At 38.9% G+C, this 23,526-nt stretch overlaps 2 protein-coding genes across 2 annotated transcripts; one reads left to right on the forward strand and one right to left on the reverse strand.

Moving 5' to 3' along the window:
• Positions 1 to 2,990: 2,990 nt before the first annotated feature.
• Positions 2,991 to 9,674, forward strand: HNRNPA2B1 (heterogeneous nuclear ribonucleoprotein A2/B1; the record flags this gene model as incomplete). The annotated part of the gene is made up of 10 exons (XM_009080115.1): positions 2,991 to 3,101; positions 3,989 to 4,135; positions 5,510 to 5,720; positions 6,072 to 6,173; positions 6,286 to 6,366; positions 6,881 to 6,943; positions 7,397 to 7,516; positions 7,791 to 7,913; positions 8,956 to 9,038; positions 9,190 to 9,674. Coding segments are annotated over 9 exons (1,020 nt in total), but the record flags the coding sequence as incomplete, so codon positions are not given.
• Positions 9,675 to 18,195: 8,521 nt separating this feature from the next.
• On the reverse strand, positions 18,196 to 22,878 carry NFE2L3 (nuclear factor, erythroid 2-like 3; the record flags this gene model as incomplete). Its single annotated transcript, XM_009080118.1, has 3 exons — positions 18,196 to 19,392; positions 21,757 to 21,840; positions 22,780 to 22,878. Coding segments are annotated over 3 exons (1,380 nt in total), but the record flags the coding sequence as incomplete, so codon positions are not given.
• Between the last annotated feature and the right edge of the window lie 648 nt (positions 22,879 to 23,526).

Genomic DNA, 23,526 nt, shown 5'->3' on the forward strand with positions numbered 1-23,526 from the left:
CCGCGTCTCCCCCGCCTTCCCCTGCGCCTGCCCCTGCACTTCGGTTTTGTTCGTAGAATCATAAAATATTAGGGGCTGGCGTGGACCCTATAGATCAGCTAGTCCCAACTCTCACTGCCAGGGGCAGGGACACCTCCCCACTAGACCAGGTTTCTTAAGTCTGGATTCAGCCTGGCCTTAAACACTGCCAGGGTTGGGGCATCCGCAGCCTCGCTGGGCAACCTGTTTTTGTTACCGAGTTCTTAATTCTGCGCTCAGCTTCGAGTATTTGTGCGCACAGTGTTGCTGTGTCACACACTTATCTTTGCTCTGGTGGTTAATTTTCCAGTCCTTTCAAGTGCTACTTTAAGCCTGTGGAAGAAAAGATTTTCTCCTGCGTCCCGTTCCTGCTACAGGATGTACTGTGGAAATTTTGGGGGAAAAGGTTTTCCTTCCATATTGTGGGCCTTGGCCGGCATGAGGGGGGTGTGTGCTTTTACCAAAGGAGGATTTTCCTCAGGTTTCCAAGATGGACTGGAGCGATGATAATTTTTATTCTACATTTTACACCTGCATAAACTTACACGTAAACTTTCAGACAGTCAGAGCTCTCTGGACCATGGTGGAAGTTCAATGCTAGGCTAACCAGAGCATCCTTAAACTTGTCATGTTTAAGACAAATAGTTTCTTCACATTCAGAGTATGTCTGTGTCTATTAGTGGAGCAGCATGTTTATGCTCTTTTCCACAAAGTGGTTTTTATTAAAGAAGTGGTAATGATTCCTCTTATTGCTGTGTTCTGTGATGTGTGTGGTGCCTTGATGTTGCCCTGGGTAGGGCATGTACTGCATGGCACTGAATACATCTGTAAAGTGTATTACTGTTCTGTGTGTTAGTAATCTGTGTTATATTTTTGTTGTCGTTGCAGCTGACACATTTCATTCTTTCCCTGAGTTTCATTTACGTATTTATAGCTGTTTTCAGAGGTAAACCAAACACTAAGGGGAGAAATCCTACCTCTTAAGTTTGTTTGATTCTCATATTTTTTACAATAATGTGCATTATTTAATGCTTCACAATAGATTGTATAGGAAAAAACATCTTTTGTGGGCCTATGAAACTGCAACCAAGTGGACACTAATTTTCAGGTAGCAGAGCTGAAGTAATTTGAAGGGAAGATTTTTTTTGGCAGTACTGTTACTTTGAAAGGTTTCTTGGCCAGCCTATTCAAATTATAAATGATAGTTTGACATTAGGCATACGATTTTTTTTAGTGCAGGTCTGGTATGCAGAGTTAGTCCTTTTATGCCTCTCATGAGATGAGGTGAAAGGAAATGGCTAAAACACGTGTTTGCTGCTCTTAAGCTGTTGTGTCATTTTGCCTGTCTGTACAAGGAGGAGACAGTGCTAGCTTTTGCTGTGTACCTAGGAGAAAAAAAAGACTAGACCAAACAGTAGGTTCCAGGTGTTTTCAAGAGACATTTATACTGATAGTTCTCAAATACAGTATATATTTGGGGCAGGGAGTGGGAGAGGAAATGAACTTTCTTGTCAGGCTGCAGTATCCCAAGCTGGTATTTGAACAAAATCTGGTTCAGTATTACCTGCAGTAAGTGTCTGCCTGTTACATGCACCTAGATCTAGGCCTGCCTTGGACACCTCAGGAAACATGATGGTCTACATGCAGATTGGGTTAATTCTTCTGAAAGTATATGTGCACTGCACTGTTTGGTTTATTTTCTGATCTTATAGCTTGTTTTTGTTTGTCTAGCTTCGTTTTTATGTTTGTCTTAATGTCCAGTGCACAGTTGGTCATGTTGTGTTTGTCAGTGACAACTACCTGTGCAATGTTTAAAAAACAACCACCACCCGAAAGAAAACACAGAACCAAACACATAAGATGATTTTCCAGATTTTTTAAATTAGTTAACTCTATAAAGGTGCATTTGAGCTCCCTTGTCCCTAGCAGGACAGTTCTGTTTAACAAGACCTTCTGAAATCTTACATTCTGTGGAAGGGGACAATTTCTTAGTGCATTTTAAAAATTGTTTGCCATGTGAAATTTGAAGTAGTGAATTAGTGATGCTGTTGTGTGTGTATAAAAAATGCATGTTTACTGTAAGCAGTTGATATAGAAGTGCTTTGAACTGGTAGAGGTTGGAAGGTTGTCCTTTCTGCCTTGCTATTCCACTGGATACAAAATAGTAAATCTTATTTAGTGGTCTTGTTTTGTTGGGGTTGTTTATGATGTACTTGTCAGCACAGCAGAAGTTTCTGCTGAACAAATGCAATTATGATTCTCTATAAGGTAATAAAGTCTTACTGAAAGCATGATTTATGTTAGTGGATGTGAATGTGTGTTCACATTTTTCTTCTAAAGGGAGTTACTAATTCTAATACTGCTGCTTTTGAGGGCAGATAGGTTTGCTGCTATTTTCAGTGGTGTGGGATCCCAGATGAATTTTACAGATGTTCTTTCATTTGCTTTAATAATTATGGGGGAATATAAATTATTGTCCCATTTTAGAGCATCTTTAGCTGTAATTTTTTTTATTGCCTTGGGTAAATAGCAGAATAGTGTTCATGTGCGGCAGTTTGAGCTGTAACGGTTTTTAAAACTAAATTGCAATTGGAATAGAATTAGGCAGTATGAGTGAACACATGTTTTCTGTGATGAGGTTTATTTTCCTTTTCCTTAAAAAGCATCTCATAAAGGTTTTTGCAACGAATATTCTGGAAGTCTTTGAAAATGGTCCCTTGTTCTTGATATTTGAAGGGAGTGACAGGAAGAAGCACAGTAATGAAATATGTGATCTAGAAGTGAACCTGTAGAATTGCATAAATTGCTTAATTTCCTTAATAGGGTAAAACATATAGAAGAGCCAAGTTCATTTTGAAAATAAGCCTTGCTGAAAGTTTTTGGCACTTACGAGAATCTTAGTGTCTTAACTGTGCTGATGCAGAGGAGGTGTTTTTAATTATATTAATGTAATCCTCTTTTTTCTGTTGCAGAGGGAAAAGGAACAGTTCCGCAAACTGTTTATTGGCGGCTTAAGCTTTGAAACCACAGAGGAAAGCTTGAGGAGTTACTACGAGCAATGGGGGAAGCTTACAGACTGTGTGGTAAGTTTGTCATAGTAATGCATAGCAATAGCATGGAATGTTTGGGAATTGTAAGTGACGACTTTGTTTTATGAATAGCTTAATGAGAGCATGGAAGACCAGATTTTAAGTGTACAGTTGGTTGGTTTATACACTGTTCAGTCCATTGAAGCAGTGCATAGATACTTCCCTCTGTTAATTCTGTTGATAGGGAGCATTCACAATCTGTTGCCTGTAAAATCCTCCCAGATTATCTCTAACCACTGATTTCAACAGTTCAACTTCAGTGTCATTGGCTGAAGTGCATTAGACAGTGCTCACACAGAGCACTGTTGCGTTTGTGTGATTGGTAACCTTTGGCAGAAAGCTAAACAACCTCAATAAAGCTGGAAAAGGATGTCTTTGTGATGTTTCATAGTCATTTGGGTTGGAAGAGGTCCATAAGATAATCAGCCATTAGCCCCAGCACTGCCAAGTCCACTAAATCATGTCCCAAATTACCGTGTCGGAGTGTCCTTTAAATATCGCCAGGGACAGCAGCTCTTGTAGGAGTTTCTCTGCTGAATTTGTTCTGGGAGTAGTTCATAACTCAGTGGTCTTCAGAAAGCTTAAAGAAATTATGTATATGGTTTTCTTGAGAAAACAAATAAAAATGTACCCCTCTGATGTAGCAGCATTTTTGCATTAGTGAGTAGAGTCTTGGAGGACAGTAGGGGTTTGAGTTTCTGTGTTGCAAAGCAGTGCTATTCATGTATTAGATCAGCAGAGCCTGCTACTTTGTTATAATTGTGTTTTGAAGCCAAATCAAGGAGATTTCAATTAAGTTTATATGCTTTCTCGAAATAGTGTTAGTGTAAAGCTTAACATGTGACAGGTATAAATGGTTTAAACGTGTTTATTGGTTTTAGGTAATGAGGGATCCTGCAAGCAAAAGATCAAGAGGGTTTGGTTTTGTAACATTCTCTTCCATGGCTGAAGTCGATGCAGCCATGGCTGCAAGACCTCACACGATTGATGGAAGGGTGGTTGAGCCTAAAAGAGCTGTGGCTAGAGAGGTAAGTATGGCTTTGAAAGTAGATACTTCCCATGCTTTGAAAAAATAACCTGTTTTGGTCGGCATTCATGCTTTGTTGTTGTTTGAAATTGCCTGGGTTTAAACTCTAGTGAAACGGCCATAGTTGGGGCACTATTTCCCACACTTTTGGTCAGTTAATTGACACTATTACATAAACGTCCCTTATTACAGTGAATTATTAAGTTGTTCTGGTCGTAGAATTGTCTACAAGGGACACATCTAGACTTTCAAAGTCATGTTAGCAGAAACATGTCGAATGCCTGTAATTACGCAAATTCAAAACTAACTCTTCTCTGGAATGGTGATTGTTCCTGTGCCTCAGATTAAAAAAACTCCTGTTACTCTTTCCTGACCATTCCACTATACTTTTTGAGTATTTCTAAAAGGTGTATAACGAAGTGACTAAAAATGGAGAATGTAGTAGGGAACCTTCTTTTTTCCAGTGGTGATGTACCGAATCATCTTTGGACTCTGCTGGTTTTAGCCCCAGGCATGTTTGATTTTTCAGCTTCAGGGTACATATCAGGTGTGTGCATGGGAGTGCAGTGCACCTGTAAACTTGTCAGCCAGGTTACAGTGGCACAGAGGTACTTGAGAAAGTGTGGACTATAAGGCAAGTTCTGTTCATGATGTTGTGGGAGCTCTGTGAGGGTTTACCAGTCTAAGGTTGGACCTGGGTGTTCAGTGCGTTCAGGCTGATAAGCTGGAATGGAGTGAGCAGTGTCCCTAAGGTGTAGGAAAACAACCTGTTAGCTATTCCAGGTTTGTTTCCATTCCCTGCAGAATGCAGGGTTGGTTAGCATTTGGAAGAAGGTAATTAAAGGAGCATATCTGCATATTGTGTATGCACTAAGCTGTTGCTAAGTGTCATGAGTAAGTCATTCTTAGTGCAGTAGCTTGGATATCATGCTCAAAGTGCAGTAATAACTCAAGAATATGTGGAGTTGTCTTCAGATCTTAACTAGGATTTAAAATACAGCATTGTGAATTCGATGAGATTGAAGGACCTGAACATGAGTGGAATGTGGGTTCACTGCTGTTGGGAAGTTGGGCAGAGGAAGCTGATTCTGCTCCAGTTTACGTTACTAAATACTTGGAAGTTCTTTCATACAGTTAATATGTATCTTTTTCAGTGCTTTTAAGGCTCTGACATAAAGGGAGGGACTCCAAATGACCCTGTTTTACTTCCTTCCCAGAAGCCCCCCCAAACAAGGTTGCAGGGGTATGCATTGCAAGAGGGTTACCTCAGTGCCTGAAAAATCCTAGCTCATCAGTATTCTAGTCCTGAAATCCTGGCAAAATAGTGATTTGTGAAATTGTTTTTCTTTATGATAATAAAGAATTGTTTTAACAGGAATCTGGAAAACCTGGTGCTCATGTTACTGTGAAAAAACTGTTTGTTGGTGGCATTAAAGAGGACACAGAAGAACACCACCTTCGTGACTACTTTGAGGAGTACGGAAAAATCGACACTATTGAAATCATTACTGACAGACAGTCTGGTAAAAAGAGAGGGTTTGGATTTGTTACATTTGATGACCACGATCCTGTGGATAAAATTGTGTGTAAGTAAGCTTCATTTCACTCTTTCAGCTGATAGCATTACTCCTTGCAGTCTTGTGTAAAAGTAAACTTAGAGAGGTAATGGGATTAATGTCCTGGTTTTAGCCAGGATGGAGTTAATTATACAAGTTAAGTGCCTTGTTTATTTGCTGCATTGTAGTTTTGGTGAGCTATGTGGGAACACTTATTTTAAATAGTTATCTCTGTTTAAAAATAGGTATTTGGTGTTCTTTCAAATGATTCAGAACACGTATGGGTTAATTTTGAAACAACTTCATTTTTCAAAGTCTAACACTTGTTGCCAGATCAGTACTTAATTAATGCTGATAGTGTCTTATTTGATGTGGTTACAGTGCAGAAGTACCACACCATCAATGGCCATAATGCAGAAGTAAGGAAAGCTCTCTCTAGACAGGAAATGCAGGAGGTTCAGAATTCTAGGAGTGGGAGAGGAGGTATGTACAAGTAATGGTTCATGGTTTCTGGTTGATTTTGTATGTTTGTTTGTTTGGGTTTTTTTGAGTTCGCTTTCCACGATCTCACTCCTTACAAATGTTAAACTTACAGGGAATTTCGGTTTTGGTGATGCTCGTGGAGGTGGTGGCAACTTTGGTCCAGGGCCTGGCAGCAATTTCAGAGGGGGAGCTGGTAAGACAGGCATGTTTGTAGCATTTATTTTTTCACCTTATTACTGCTGTCTTTCTGATTCTGGGTAACTTGGTAAACTCTAGTGCTGTTTAATTTAAATGCAGCTCTAGCAGTTACAGAATTTTTGGGAAAACATAATGCAGTACACAGGTGGATTATGTGGGTATTCAGTGAACTAAAGTTACTTTTTTTTTTTTAAAGCTTTCATTGAAAGCCAGAAGAAACCTAAACTTAATCATTTTGTTAAGGAATTCAGGGTCTTCTCTGGTTGTAAGCAGCAATTGCATGACTGTTTATAACTGGGTCCTGTGCAAATGCAAGAACAGGGAAAATGTAGAGCAATGCTTGAGTGTAATCCATATTGGATGGATGTTGCATTTACTTTTTTCTGATGTCAAGTCTATGTGCTTAGTCAGCAGTTTGAGATTTGGCCCTTAAGGTCATAGGGATTTGAGAATTCTCCTAGTTTGCTATAGATGAGTTGAAATACTTCGGTGACTTTTTCTCCCAACAGATGGATATGGAAGTGGCCGTGGATTTGGTGATGGGTATAATGGATATGGTGGAGGACCTGGAGGTTAGTTTACTATTGTGATGACGGTTGTTTTTCTCTTATTCAGAAACACTTTTATTTATAAAATTTATATTAATTGTCTAAGCGATTTTGTTGGCTTTAAGAAGCATACGTGGTTGTGGCTGATGTTAAACTTTCATACGGCAAATTGTAGGGTTATTTCTTGGACAACCATGTCCTTTTCTTTTGAATAGGAGTATGTCTTAAATGTCCTGAAAAATGAAGATTTTCATTAAGCCTTTCAGTTGAGGCTTTTAGGCAGCCTGACTGGTGGGGTTTGGTCTCAGTTCAGTTAGGGTGGGAGATGGTATGTGCCTTCTCAAAAAGCGATAGTAGAAGTATCTTTACAAAACTTTCCTTCCCCTGTAGACCTGTAAACAGAAAAGTGTTTGTGTACATTTCAAGTGCCTTCTATCTGCAGTTAAAAGTTTATTTTAAAGGATTGTGTTGTCACAGGTGGCAACTTCGGTGGCAGTCCTGGTTATGGAGGAGGAAGAGGAGGATATGGTGGAGGAGGACCTGGATATGGCAACCAGGGTGGGGGCTATGGAGGTGGTTATGACAACTATGGAGGAGGTAACAGATTTGAAATGACCCTTAAGCATCTCAGTTGTAAATTAGTGCGAGTTGTTTGAGACTGGGGGAGGGATGTTTGTAAATCTTGTCTAAAGAAGCTGTTGTTTTCCAAGTAGTATGAAATAGAATGAAAACACCATTTGTTACATGCACTGCCGGAATACCTATGTGATTTTGAACTTTATTTAAAATTATAATGATGAGGTAATTTTGTGAGTGTTATATCCATTTTGGCTCATCTAGGTATTTCTCCACTTTTGTATCGATATTGCAGGCAATTATGGAAGTGGAAACTACAATGATTTTGGAAACTACAACCAACAACCTTCAAATTATGGTCCGATGAAGAGTGGAAACTTCGGTGGCAGCAGGAACATGGGGGGACCATATGGTGGAGGTATTGTATATGTCCCAACTTTCCTTGTAGCCAGAGTGCACAGGCTTTTAACCCTGTGAGGAAGCTGAAGGGAAGTTAGGATATGGGGTAATTATTGTGAACTAAAAGGGAGCAGATTGGGATTAGCTATTAGTAAGAAAGCCTTTCCTGTTGAGGGTGGTGAGGCAGTGGAACAGGTTGCCCAGAGAAGCTGTGCATGCCTCATCCATGGCAGTCTTCAAGGCCAGGTTGAATTGGGGCTCTGCGGAACCTAATCTAGTGAAAGATATCCCTGCCCATGGCAGGGGTGTTGGAACTAGTTAGTGTTGAAAGGTCCCTTCCAACCCAGGCCGTTCTGTATGATTCCAAGATGAATGTGTAGAAATCTGCAATAGATGGGCTGCAGTGTCCATGTTCTTTCTGCAAGCTGGTGACAGTTTCTCATCTTGAGACTGTAGAGCTTGTTTCTGGTAAAATTCTTTTTGCTATTTTTCAAAAGAGAAATTGCTAGATCCTAACTTTTTCTACAACATTTTGCAGTTTCTAACCTGTAAAGATTCTGTGTCGTGTTCTTTGCTGTCAGCTTACACTGTTTGTAGAGGGTAGTTAATCTCCGCCAGACCTGCTGGGATTTCCTTTCTCCCATCCTCTTGTTTTGTCATTTTTTTTGACACTTCCTGCTTTTTGTTGTCTAAATGTTACTTAATACGTCATGTAAAGCTTGTGAAATGGAAACTGAAACACGAAGCCGTTTCTTGCAAGGTTTAGCATGCAAATAAAACCAGCTCTCACAGGCTCAAGACAGCACAGTATGTCAAATTACACGTGACACTGTTGAATCTTCTAAGAGTTCAGCATGTGGTTCCTTCCTGTGGCAGCTTTTCAAGGTTATTTAGAGGGAGGCCGCAAAATGTTAGTCTTCGTTGTATATGCTGTCTCTGGAAGTAAAGCAGATGTTAAACTTCATTCGGCCAAGCTCTGATTGATTACTTCAGTCAGAAGGGTTCCTAGATTTACAAAGAGAACTGATGGAACTGTTCTGTTTCTTGTTCTGCAATTGCAGGAAACTATGGTCCAGGGGGCAGTGGAGGAAGTGGGGGATATGGAGGGAGGAGCCGTTACTGAGTTTCTTCAAGCATGCCATGGGTAAGTATGCTTATAAGTGTTAAAATTGCAGTGATTCTTGAGAGTAGCTGCAGGAGCTAAAAGCTTTTTAGGATATTATCTTTCCTTTAAAAAATGGTTAGATGAATAATTTCATAACCTATTTTTTTACTCTTTACTTCTGTTGAAACAGGCTTCACTGTATAAATAGGAGAGGATGAGAGCCCAGAGGTAACAGAACAGCTTCAGGTTATCGAAATAACAATGTTAAGGAAACACTTATCTCAGTCATGCATAAATATGCAGTGATATGGCAGAAGACACCAGAGCAGATGCAGAGAGCCATTTTGTGAATGGATTTGGATTATTTAATAACATTACCTTACTGTGGAGGAAGGATTGTAAAAATGCCTTTGAGACAGTTTCTTAGCTTTTTAATTGTTGTTTCTTTCTAGTGGTCTTTGTAAGTGTAGAAGCATTCCTTTGATAATGTTAAATTTGTAAGTTTCAGGTGACATGTGAAACCTTTTTTAAGATTTTTCTCAAAGTTTTGAAAAGCTATTAGCCAGGATCATGGTGTAATAAGACATAACGTTTTCCTTTTAAAAATTTAAGTGCGTGTGTAGAGTTAAGAAGCTGTTGTACATTTATGATTTAATAAAATAATTCTAAAGGAAATATTGTGTAATTTTAGATTTTTTTTTTAATACTGTAAAATAAGGCAAGGAGTGGGTAGTATAAGGTCCCACAAATAATACAAAACTATTGTTGTACGTGTAAAATTAAATGCTGGTCAGAAAAAGTATGTTGTCTGTAAATAATCAGGTTTAAAATATCTAGATAACTTAAGGGGTATCTCTGCAAGGAGAAACACCTTTTTAGATTTTTTAGATGCTGCTTCTTCAATGGCAAGGAAAGGAAATATCCCCAGCGAGGTACTCTTCCAGGGACACAGGTCTAGTACAAGAGAACTCTTGAAAACGCCACTAAGTTCAGCCAGTCTTAAAAAGCTGTGCTATATCTCTGCAAAGCTTTAACTGCAGTAGTTTATAAGGATGCCAACGAAGGCTGAGGGTGTAGAGCAAAATAGTTCTAAGCTTCAGTTAAACTTCTTTAGGTAAGATCTTATTTACTTTTCCTTTCTTAATGTTTCAAAAACAAGAAACTAATATTGTATGACAGTATTCTTTCAGTATAGTTATTATTATTATGTAGCTTAACATAGCAATGAATTGAGTTAACAATTACAAATTGAAAAGAAATTTGTGAATCCTGTTTTCTTGTATTATTAAATTTTTTACAAACAAATTTTTGTTAATTTCAGCTACTTAACATATTTTTTTCCTACTGGAATCTAGCCATGATATGAACCCTGGACAAGCATAGACTGCTGCCACTGTACACTGCTACAGTTGAACAAATGAGACCTGCAAGTGTCCATTAGTAAAGCTTTGCAAGGGTTCCATCCCTGGTGTTGGTAGTTAAAATGGTAGGTCACAAGTTAATTAAATCATACAACTTTATTTTTGCATCCTGCAACATTTTCTTTTTTCTTGGGAGTCTATGCATTACGGTGGTTGCAAGGTAATGCAATGAAGGTAGTTCTGTGCTGTTGAAAATGAACTATGTTGTTGTGTCTTGTCTGCTGTAATCTATTTTATATAACACGTTTCATCCTGAAGGTTCCCAAGTAACTGTAGACTGTTTACGTGTAAGGAAAAAAATTGCACCACAGAATACATCTGCCTCTGTGAAGGAGTGTGTCGTCCATTCTTTTAACAACTGCATAAGCAGTTCTTTAGGAGGGGAAGTGAAAGCTTCAAATGAAACTGCAGGTGGTATTTCACAAGTGTACGATGTGTTTATGTAAATTGGAATTTGGCTAGAATGTTGAGGTTTCCACCATTTTTTATAGTTCTTGCAGCTAACAAACCTTAGTGCCAAATTCAGTCAGCCTTACTCGCACTGCATTTGAATGTTTGCACCTAAAATTAATGAAAATTCATCAAGTCACGAATGAGTTATACAGAGTAAGGGTGGCATACTCTACTATATTTGTTTTTTTAAATCAAAACCTACCAAAAAAACAGGCAACCAAAACGCCCCAATTTTAAAGTTCCATTGCCTTTAAAAGGCTTCCAACTGAAGAACGTGGACTCAGCTAACAAAAGTCCTGTTCCTTTTGTGTTAGACACACCAGTGAACTGCTTATACTTTTTTTTTTTAAAAAATGGCTGAAGTTCCCCTATTGGTAATTTGGTTTAGACATATGTGATAAACATCTTCAGATACACTTTTTTTTTCTTTGGCAGGAAGGTGCCATGCTGCAGGTAACTAATGAAGAAGTGGTCAACCACAGAAACGCTTCAAGAAATAAGAAATTCTGTATCATCAGAAAATAGTTGTTTTTGCTGCCTTCATTAAAAATCTAGAGGTTAAATGAATACTGATAAAACATCACAATTAGTAGAGCTCCCTGTAATGCTGGGTTTTTAAATTATAGTAATGTCTTGTAAATCTTTCGAATAAAATTCAGATTCGTTAGGAGAAACAAATCACTAATGTTAAAATAGCAAACGTTCTGTGAGTAGAAAGTTTAACTACATATTTTTATAACTTTCATAGCTTTAAAATAAAGTATTTTTTATACCAAAGTAGTTCTAGTGTAATGCTTAATAAAACCTTAGTGTGTATCTAACATTAAATAATGTTGATGTGCAGCTTTTAGACCCTTTCGTGATTTGAAACATTCCATTTTGAGGTGGATTTAAAACAAAATCACTTTGGCAAGTGTATTCACAGAACTTGTATCTCTGACCATAGGCAGCTGTTCTCTGTTGGGAGAAACAGTGCTGCAAATTAAAAATGCTGCTGTTGCACACAGTTGATCAAAAATAGCTTTTTATTGGCTGTGTTTTATAATCTCTCACTCTCCTGTTAACAAAACTAACCACTTAAATCAGTTTGTCAAATTGTGATAGGAAAATAGCTGTATTCTTTTCACCTGTAAAGAACTTTTAGCATGAAGAGAGAAAGACTGAATGGAATGTAGAGTTCCTGCTGTACCAGAACTGTGTCACTGATAGCTGCATCGTGGGGGTGGGGAAAAAATCCCAAACAAAAACATCAACAACCACCACCACCACTAAATGAGCTCGGCAAAGCTTCAGCTGGGAATGTATTTGAGGGAAAGTATTTCAGTTTGTACTGTTTCAACCAGTTATCTTCATAGATTTATTTTAAACGTGAAATTTATATGCTTAGCTTTGGCAGAGTCATCATGTCTTTAACCTTTATAATACTATTTAAGGATTCACATAGAATTTCTGTTTCTTAAGCTGAACTTTGAAATACTTGCATAGGTAACTGGTGGGCTGCAATGGAAGCAGAAAATGAAGATGCACAAAATCCACTTTACTTTCTTCTTTCCAACAGAATGACCAGACCATAAGGAATTTGCCTTTTTTTCCTGTAACTTAGATTTAGTTGATGGAAATTTTTTTTCACAGTCGCCAAGTCCACATTCATGCAACATTTTAAAAAAACCATTTCAAAGGGCAGTAATCTTCTCTTTTCTGTTTGAGATATGCTCTTTCAGTAGTTTTGCAACAAGGTTTAAACTGTATATGAATTAAGAATGTTACGTTTTCCACGAGGGTATTGTAATTCTGATCTGCTGGCAGTGGGGGGAAGGGAGTGTATAGGGGACAGCACTGTGCAAAAATGAAGTTCCTGGATATTTAAAGTCTTAAACTTGGTGTATTTGCATTTCCTGATGTTTCACTGTTGAACTTCCATGACTTTGCTTTCTTGTCATGTTCTTAAGAATTAAAGCAAGTGGCAATCACAATGTTCAGCAATGATGTTCAGTGAGAGAAGTCACCGTTTTGAGTCAACCCTGATACAGAACATTAGGGACCTCAAATAAAAACCGCAGTGTGTGGTCAATTACTGGTTGTCAATTTGTAGACAAAGTATGCTTTGTAATTTCTATGAGTTGAGTTGATGCCACTCTACAGACTTAGTTTTCAAAGCAAGGGTAACATTACAGGTGTTTCAGTGTACTAAGAATGGAGGATTGGGTTGTTGGTATTAGGCCCAGCTTTCCCCCAGCAAACAGTGCAGCAAGCTGAGGGAAGACAACATAACTTGTGGGTAACTGGTACAAGAGCAGATAAAACCTAGCTATATATACATGGTGGTTGTGAAACAAGGTCAATACTAGGGTTCTGGCCACTCAGACTTTTTTTTCTGTTTTATTTACAATGAAAGTTCAATTTTATTCACTTATTTCGTGCTGCAGATGCTGAAAAGCATTTAGGAAAATGTGAGCAATTGCTTTTCTTGTAAAATGGAACAGGAATTGAACTGCATTATGTGTGGGGAAGAAGACTTCTTCTAGTTTTATGATGAATGTACTATGGGGGAAGAAAAAATAAACCCCAAAAACAGATCTGAATTTTTGTTGGCTGAATTTGTTTTGGCAGCTTGACCACTTCTGTGATAGAGGGTTATTTGCTCGAACATACTGTAACAGTACATTCCCTGTAGCTTTAGTGTTTCAGTTTGTTTTTGAAGAAGAGTGTGTTATACAAGTCAAGCCCCATAGCAGTGCTTTTTTTTCCTCCTGAGGGAAATGCCAGGTTCACTTCTTGGTTTTTCAGCTGTACATTCCAGCACATCTAGAATGCATAAGAGTGTGACATGGAAGGGTTTGCATGGGTAATGCTGATCAGTTTGCCAGAAGTCATACTGTCCTTTTCCTTTTAACAGTTGTGTTCTTGCTTTGCAGCTAGTGTTGATTTGCATTGCAGCAGAAGTGTCAGTGTTGTCAGGAGTTACTCCAGTTAATGGAGCAAGAAGTGGTTTGTTTATCAGCAGTGAAATTAACGGTGTATAAATAGCCATGTGACTTGCTGACAGCGTGATGAACATACTAGGGCAACAGTGTTTGGGGACCATGTAGTTACAAACTAGTTTGTGTGACCTCCCATGCTTCTTCATTGTGTGAACAAGGGTGACCAGGGGAAAGGCCTAGAACATTGCTGTTCTAATTCCCTAAGGTCTCACGAACACGCCTCCCACCCCCCAACCCACTTATTTGGTCTCCTCTTTCTTGTTTGTTTGGAGGCAGTGTATGAAAATGAGTGGCTGATGGTCTTCAAAAGCAGTTCTAGTAGCTGTGTAGCAGGTATCAAGTTGCAATACTTTTATGAGGTACACTACAGTGATAAGACTTCATGTGGTTACACATGCCATCTTTATTTGGTTTATTTAATAAATAGTTTTTTACAACCTGGTGTTGAGTGTCCTGTTGCCTCATTTATAGGCGTCTGCCAACTCTGTCCTCAAGATTCATGTTAGAGCTGTACTTCTGACTCCTGTAAGATGCAAATGCTGTGTGTATCTTTCAGGACAAAGACTGACAAACTGATATTTGTGAAGTTGCTTTGTCCTTTATTTCATCATTGAAGTTTGTTCTGGTTTCCCCCGTCTAAATCTAGATTGTAAGCTCTTAAGCAGGAACAGTCTCAGCTTGTAACATTTGGCTTCTGTAAAAAGACAAGTCTATGGAATAAAAACAAACCATGAAGCTCTAAAACTGCACTTCGGTGCGGTGCTCTAGTGGTTATTCGGAGTGTGTGTAGTGTTACAGTAGTGTTGGTGTGTCTCCTCTGTGGGGGAGGGAGTGTGCAGCTTTACATGTCATAAAATGTGCTGTGGGTGTTGCAGTCTAATAAAGTGCTCGGCTCACATTTGTTTCTGATGGATGCTTCTCCAGAAAAGGTGAGGATCTATGAGCTCCGAGCAGGTAATGCTCCATAGTGCCTATGCATGTTGCTATCAGCAGTAGTGGGAAGGTAATCTCTGCTTTGTGCTATCCTCACCACTCACTGTTTCTTCTATGCTTAATCTGACCTTTTCTAACCTCTTGCAGATAACCTCTTCATTATTGATACAACAAAAAATGTAGTTTACCAATGAAGTGTTAAGTACCACTTAATAGTATTACCACGGGAACAGTATTTTAATAAGCACTTCTACCTTGGTATTTCCATTTTTTTATTGCTGTAAGAACAGCTACATTTGCACTCCTCAGCTTTGTGGTTTTCTAGCGGTGTAAAAAGTGTTTTCATTGTTCCATTTTCAGAGAGTTGCTCTTCTACATACTAGTGTTCAGTAAGGTAGGATGCAGCCTTGATAGCTTTTTCTTACCTGGCTCAAGAGTAAGTTTGATATCTCATCATGTGTTTTTACACAATGAGGTACCTGGTTTGTACACTTAAGATTTCGGTTTCTTGAAAGTTATAGCCTACCAATAATGAAGCCAAGCAAGCACTTTGGTAACATTTCTTTATCAGTCCTGTTATTCTGCATAGCTCCTCATCTGTAGTGTCGCCTTTTTTTGCATATGGATTGCAAATGCAGACTAAGGCTGTTGAATGAAATACAGGTCAGGCCTAACCTACACAAATTTTAAGTATGCTAAAATAAGGCATAGCCAAGACTAAGCAATGTTTGGGGATTTTTGTCTGGAATTGGTTGAGTTTGTAAATAGACTATAGTTGCAGAAGGGCAATGCACTTCAAATACTATCAACAATTTTTAGGCAAAGTTTAATGGCAGTTTGCAAACTAAAGACTTTAGTCTGAACTCTGCCTACAGCTTGGGTGGGTACTTAGCTGTGAAGGTTTAAGAAAATCTTGCATCCAGACCTAATGCTCAGTATCTGTGTCATCAGTACTGTTACAGTGCAGCAAAATGACTACCTAAGAAGTTAGGGTATACTTGCTAGTTGAGGTTGCAGAAAGTGAGATTCATACACTAACTTAGTAAAGAAATAACTTCTGTTGAACAATAATGACAGTTAAATTAGCTGAGAGCAGTTCATAGTCCTTTGCAAATTTCCAGGCAATGGAATGGGCTTGGGGCTGATGTCTTCACTTTATTTGGCTCATCTGGATATGCTGCTTTCTATTCTATTAGGATTAGGCTTGTGCTCTGAAAGGGCTGCAGCATGCTTCCTTAGTTTTGGCATGTGCCAAAATTCAGCTGTGTAAGTTTCCCAGTTGTGTGTGTGCCTTGCTTCATTAGCAGCTGGCTTTACAAGAGTGCAGTTCACTCACCACTGCTACTGAACAGTGCACCAAAAGGTGCTTTTTTGCTTTTTACTTATTTTTGTAGGACTGTAGAAAATTGTAAGGCCCTAAAACAAAAATTACTTGGCTTTCTGGATTTATCAGTTACAGACTTGTATCTCTCAGAATTTGTGCACGTGGGCCATGAGGTAAAGACCTTGTCCTGCAAAGGATATATGTGCATGGACTTTAAAATGCTTATGTCATTTAATTAAAAGATGACAATCATGCTGACTCAAGTATGTTTGTTTTTTTTCCCCTGTAACTAAAGTTTATTATATGTATCTGTTACCTGTTGCTTGTTTTGGTTGAAGTTCATAATTAGCTATTACTAGATAAATTCCTCGTGAATACTGAGGATAGATACACTCCGCACTGATCTTTAACCAATGGCAAGAAATTTCATAGCCTCATTAGTGAGAGTTTCTGCTATGAATTTACCCTATCAATTTGAGGCTGTGGTGAAACGGATGAATAAAGGAACAGATGCACACTTTTATTTAAAGAAGTCTTTTAATATAAAATGCAAATTGTTCAGAACAGCTGATTTCATTATTTATAATTCAGTGCACTTTGCACTGAGGCAGTGCTTCCTGTTCAGAAAATAACACTTGATACTATCAGTTTTGTTAAACATAAGTGCAAGCAACCAACATGATACACATGCTAATGGCACAGTTTGTTTCTTCAAAAGGTATAATTTGGCATTCAAACCTGTATTGCATCTGTGTGTAGTTACATGTTTGGTACAAGTGATCTTTTAACATACCTGACTGTTAACTTGCTCCATTGTCGTCGTGCCGTGGCCAGTGAGTTGTTCTTTTTCAGTATCAGTTTTATGTGTTTTGTTTATAAAATATATAAAAAGTATCTGTTGCTATCTAAATGTTAGTAGTTATTTTAATACCTTACAGACTTGTATGCATCAACATTCCTTATCATTTGTTCCATGCCTTTTAGGCCATCTCTTTTGCAGACCCTTTTCATGTGAAATAGTAAAGGGTGGGCTGTTGTGAATAAAATGTCTTTTTCATAGCACAAATAAATAACTTTATTCACAGCCACTGTCGGAGTGTAACCTCATAATCACAAATACAGATAAATAATAATTTGGTTCAATTTAATTTACTTTAAAGATCGGGGAAATTTATTTTTTTTTAATTAAATCTGTACCATTGAAGACACTTAAAAAAATACCAGCTTAAAAAAGATAAAGACTCTAGTACTTCTTGAGAAAGGTATCAAAATGGGGGAAAAAGGGAAGGTACACAAGTAAGTACATCACAGTCACTAGGAAACAGGACAGGCACTCATTCATCTTCAGTCATTTCCATGGAAGAAAGTCAAGAATGATTCAGTTGCAGAGGATGAAGGTAAGACAATATTGCATCAGGCTAATTATTTTTCAGAATCTATTTGCAGATTGACCATATGAGTTGTAGAATTAATTGGTACATTGTCTTTGCTTAGAGCTATGATCATGAAAGTAGTGAGGAAAAATGCAATAGCCTCCTTGAGCCTCTCTCCTCAAACTAGGAAAAGCAGAACAGTTCTGAACAAATACAAAGCACAGATTATCTCTTGAGAATGCATAAATCCACAGTGAATTTCAGTCAAAGGTGAACTAGAGCTACAATTTTTCTTTCAGTGCTAGAGAATAAAATAAGGTCACTTTATGAAAAATCAAGTATTCAAGGCTAAAACACGTTTTTCTTGCATGTGTTGCTTTGATCTAAAGCTGGCTTTTATCCCCTGCTGCTGTTCTCCCCCCCCATCACCAGTAACGAGTTTTAACATAGGTCTATAATACTGCACTTACACTGGTGTGCTAGCTTCTTTATTTCTAACTAGAACTCCACAATTTAATCATTCAGAAGCCTTAGCTCATAAACTTTATAACACATCAGAGTTGGCTGGGTTGAATGTGCAGTGTTTCTCCTCAAGTGTAATTGGTTTTGTTTGAACTGCTGTAATCACTGACCTCCAGTCTTCCAAGTATCCTTTACATTCTTTCAGGCAAAATAAAACCTAAGTGATCTTCAGCCATTTCATTTTTGCTTCTACTCTTTTGTGTTATCTTGTTTCTGTTCAGATTTGACCAAGTGTTTGGGCATTACGAAAACACTGCCATTGCTACTGCAGTGAATGACGTATTGGCGTGGGTTAACAGGTCTACCCTGGTCATCCCTCAGTCTACTGAAAATATCATGGTACAAGTTGTTTAACTTCTGCTTTATCTGGCTGATTGATTGGCTACACTGAGAGTGCTCCTTTTTAAGGCTCTCCTTTTGCGTTTGAAGATTACACACATCTTCTTCCAAGTTAAGAATTGCGTTCAGTTTGCGTTTACGACAGTTTTGGGCAGCTACCTTGTTTTTGCCTCTTCGTCTGATGTCGCGTAGAAGTGATACCTGAGTGTCTGTCAGCTGGTTCTTTGCTAGCATGGTGTTGAAAGAGTCAACAGGCATGCTTACAATTTCTTCTACTGAAAACGGTATTCTCAGAGCTTTTGCACGGCATTCATCACTGCTGTGGTTTGCATTGGTAGAATTACGGTGCCTATCCTTTACTTCATTTGATTTCTTCATCCACAGCTGTTGATGATGCTCTAGTGTGGATGCTGCTTGACTTGGCAGCTGATTGTAAGTGTGGTTATGAAGAAACTGCTGAGATGTGGCTTCTCTAGAACACTCTGTATCACCTGGATATTCCACGTGGCCATATTTAGTGTTTTCTTGGCAATGGCCACCAACAGCTCCCAAGCCGTGTAAAGAAGCAGATTTAACACCACTGCTGTTCCCAACAGCACCTTCACTGCAGAGTGAGTAAGAGGTGATGCTGTGACTTGAATTCAAAGATTGTCCCAAATCTGAGCCAGGTTCTTCAAAGACCTGAGAAGCTTCTATAGGATCAAAGCCTTCCTCCAAAGCCAAAGACGTGAGTTTAATTTCATCAAAATTATAATCATGGGTTGCTAGGTTTCTAAGGTCACCAGCTGAAAACCACCCTGTCAAATTAGACCCATGAAGGAGTGATTCTGGATTTGTGATATTAGAGCTTGACTGAGCAAAAGACTCTTGCCTTTGTAGATGTCTTGTTTCTGAATTTGACTGAGTGGGGTAGTCTGTTCTTAGTAGCATAGCATCAGGAGGACTGAAACAGTGGTGAAGTGTTTGGTTCAGATTTATATTGTGGTGTGAGGATGATGGGTCTTGACCTCTACTAGTAGCAATTTGTATATCTTCCAGTAAGCTCACCTAAAAGATGATGGGGGGGAAAATGGGATCTTTCAGAAAATGAATGACTCTACATCCCTCACTTACACAGTCACAATCAGTTTGGGTTTTTAATATTCCACTATTGAAGCTCTTTTGAAGTCAAATTTGCATATGTTAAACTCTTAGCTATTCTGAATGTTGTTTTCCCTTTGTACAAAGCATAACCTGTGCTGGCATGTTTCAAAAGGAAGCAGGAAGGGTGCAGAAGAAAAGTGACTGAAGGAATGGGAAAAGGACTTGTAAAGGACAGTGTGGGATTGATGTGTGTTAAGAGGTAGAAATGAGACTGTTGCCAAGTGTACATGAAACTACAGCCTACATGTTACATCTGATATGGTCTAAGAAAAGGTACTTCTAGGTGGAGTGGTCATGACTTTCCCTGGTAGTGGTATTGATGGTTCAAGGGTGAGTTGGCTCAAGGTGCTGAACTGTTAACTTAAAGAAGATAAATAGCTCACCTGCAGGAGTTAACCAGTGAGAACACTGGTGAAGAAAAGAGGAGTGGAAAACTGGAACATTTAGATTGTGCTGTCTCAGTCTCACTGTTTTTCTCTCACAGTTTTTAAAGCTTTAGGGGCTGTGAGCTGTGACATTTGGCTTAGCACTGCTTAAGTGCAGTCTATTGCATCCAGATTTCAACTCAACCCTTCTACTAAATCAGTTTGGAGGAAACATCACCCCAAATCATACCTTTTGTGGATGTCTTTTGACGTTAAATTACTACTCAGTTTTTCTTTACAAAAATAAAGCTGATATATGATCCCTCAGCCCTGAAGTCCAAATGATAAACTGGACTGACAATGCTGCAGTAGCATTAAGGTCCAGCTTTTGTGGGCCTGAGTTATAGAGGCTGGGCCCTAGAAGTGCAAAGCCATTGCCCAAGATTACATGAGGGCACTTGTTGACAAGCAGAGTGGTCATAAAATAGATGGATACAAAATACTTGAGAATGTGAAGTAGTAAGCATGTGATACAATTCCTCCATAGCCAAGTGTCCTTACTGTGGGGCAGAAAAGGGCCATTCATTGGACAGACAATATAAAAAGCACTTTCCAGAGGGAAGGAATGATGCATCATAAAGGCCAGAACACCTAAAGTTCTCTATTATGCTTACTGGGAGCTCAGGTAAGAGAAGAAGGTCTTGCCTTATTTCTCCTCTTGTACTATACCACCTGTAGTCTGTGATATAGAGATGGTATTTTCGATCAGGGCCTTGAAAAGAAAGAGTCTTAGCAAGTTAACGATTACAAAATCCCCACACTGTAAAGACTTGATCCCTGGAAGAAACAATCCATTTTCAACAGCTAGATTGTCACAAGATGGCAGTGCATTAAGAGTCTTGAATAAAATATGCAACTGTGTTATTGTTACAGCTACCTAAGGGCTACAGCCAAATTCCTTCCAAATTATGAGAAAAACAGAGAAAACTAAACTGATGGACTTCTGTGTCTTGTTAGTGTGCAATCCATTACCAAAGCTGAAAAGCGAAGGAGGCTAATTTATGGGCTAGGAGGCACTATCCAATCTAGAGAATCCCAAAAGCAGATGTTCCAGAGATAAGCATGAAGTTATATGGAAAACACTAATGACCCTGGAAGAGGCTCCTACAATGGGAAGTGTATGTAAGGTGTCCTTGAAGTACGGCAAAAAAGGAATGTAGGTAACAGTTTCATGGTTAATGATTGCAGCTGTGAGAGAAGATGGAGACTCCAATTAATGTAACAACAGTCATTTTGGGGAAGACAGGCACACAGAAAGTAAACAATAGTATCAGAAAGCAACTTTTTTTTAAAAAAAAGAAAACTAAATGCTGACTGACCTGATTTGCACTAAAGATGGGTCTGCCCTCCTTGACAGTAGTAACCTTGTAAGCACTTGACCCAATAATTATGATAAGTAATCTTTCCCCACACATACATGCTCAATAGCTACTAGTGCTCCATAACATAGTATGCTCTAGAGAACACACCAAGAGTTACTGTATAAATACAAATTGGCATTAGGTTTCAGAAAGGGAACTATTAATTGAACAAATTAAGTTATCCAGTGGCTTAATCCAACTTTGAACACCAGGTCGCAGTAAAGACAGTGGTCTGTAGCTTTCATATCCCAGACAAGTTACTGGGGAAATTTTTTCCAGCAGGGTCAATGGCAGCTGCTGAGAAAAAGGTGGGTAGTAGCATGTTCAACATCTTCAGGTAAGTTTGACTACATTGATTTGTGGATATATATCCCAGAGGGAATGGGGTGGGGTATGGTTATTAGATAAAAGACATAAGTCATTACCCAGCAAGTGCTGAATGTATTCCAATCTATTAGCAATACATGTGTTTTCCCATTTACCTCTAGCATGTTTTCCACCTGTGATGACAGAAGCTGGAAATAGCCCTCTAAGGAGAGAAGGGACTCTACATGGTTGCAGTTGCTCTACGACAGAAGAAACAGAAATGTGTTATAAATCACTGTTATTTTCAATAAAAGGAAGTAAAAATCAAAGTCCAAGTGGAAACAGAACACAACTCTGTGAAATACTACTGCTGATCCCACCATCAGGTTTTCATCCTGACAGGAGATGACACATTGCTAGAATGAGCAAAATAACTCCATGGCAGGAGCATCCCTACTCTGCCCACAACAGCACAACTGGGATTTCCTTCTCTTAGGCTGTACTTAGCAGTGTGGAAAAATCAAGGACTTTTTTTCACAGCCTAGCTATCAGGGGAATGACAAACAGAGGCTGGCAAGAAACCTGAATCTGATGTTCTCAAGTCTCACAAGGTCTAAGGAAGATTGAATGCTCTTTCCATTGTAGCTCTCAGAACAAAACCCAAAGTGTACCCATTTTAGTTTAATGTCATTAAGATTATTTCCCTGCCTTCTAGTTATGATAATATGTTAACATCTGAAAAGTCCAGTGTCCCAAATGTCATTCTACATCTGAGCATCAAGGTATACATAAATGGTGAGAGCAGTATAATTTTGCATCCATGTCGCTAGTGTTTGTAAGCAAAAAAATAATCATTGCTCACAAGCACAACACCTTTATAACTGCGAAAATGAAACTAAATCAAAAATGGTTAGTTTCAAGTTTCTGTAAACTTAACAACATTTAAACTACATAAACTGTACTGGGAGGGGTGGGGGGAGTATGCAATTTTCCAGAAGGTATACATCCATGAAGTGTTGTCTGAAGTGACTATTCCTTTCCTCCCTTGCAAGGGGCATTCCAGATGAAAAGAGGAAATAAAATATTCCTTTCAAAAGATTTCACTCCGTTTCACTACTCTTTATCTCAGTGATAAGTCCTATATCCCCCCTCCCTTCCTCTTCACACTTTTCCCTTCTTCCACTTTTTAAATCATTTACTTGGTTTATGTCTTCCTCCTCTTGCAGTTTCAGCTGGTCATGTCCTTGGTGTGGACAGCAGTCATCCAAAGGTTCCTGACATGCTTTCAGGTCAACATCCTAAAGACAAAATAAAACCATTCCATTAAGCAGCATGTTGTCAAAATCAAGCTCTAAAATGTGCAATTCTTTTTCATACAGCTATAGCATTTCAAATAAAATATACACTGAACAGATCATTCATGTGGATTTTAGCCCAGAAAGCCAACCAAAACCTGGGCTGCACCAAAAGAAGTGTGGCAGCAGGTCAAAGGAGGTGATTCTTCTCCTCTACTCTGCTCTTGTGAGACCCCACCTGGAATACTATGTGGAGTTCTGGTGTCCTCAACACAAGAAGGACATGGAAATCTTGGAGCAAGTCCAGAGGAGGTTCATGAAGTTGTAAGAGGACTGGAGCATCTCCCCTGTGAGGACAGGCTGAGAAAGTTGGGGTATTTCAGCCTGTAGAAGAGAAGGATGTGTGGAGACCTCATAGTAGCCTATCAGTATCTAAAGGGGCTACAGGGAAGCTGGAGGAACTCTTCCTTAGAAGCTGCAGTGATAGGACAAGGGGTAATGGGTTCAGATTGAAAGAGGGGAAATTTATGCTAGGTATTAGGAAAAAGTTTTTACCTATGAGGGTGGTGAGACACTGGCACAGGTTGCCCAGGGAGGCTGTGGCTGTCCCAACCCTGCTGGTGTTCAAAGCCAGGCTGGATGAGGCCTTGA

Source organism: Acanthisitta chloris, unplaced genomic scaffold (assembly GCF_000695815.1).
Source record: "Acanthisitta chloris isolate BGI_N310 unplaced genomic scaffold, ASM69581v1 scaffold9008, whole genome shotgun sequence".
In the NCBI taxonomy this organism is placed as follows: domain Eukaryota; kingdom Metazoa; phylum Chordata; class Aves; order Passeriformes; family Acanthisittidae; genus Acanthisitta; species Acanthisitta chloris.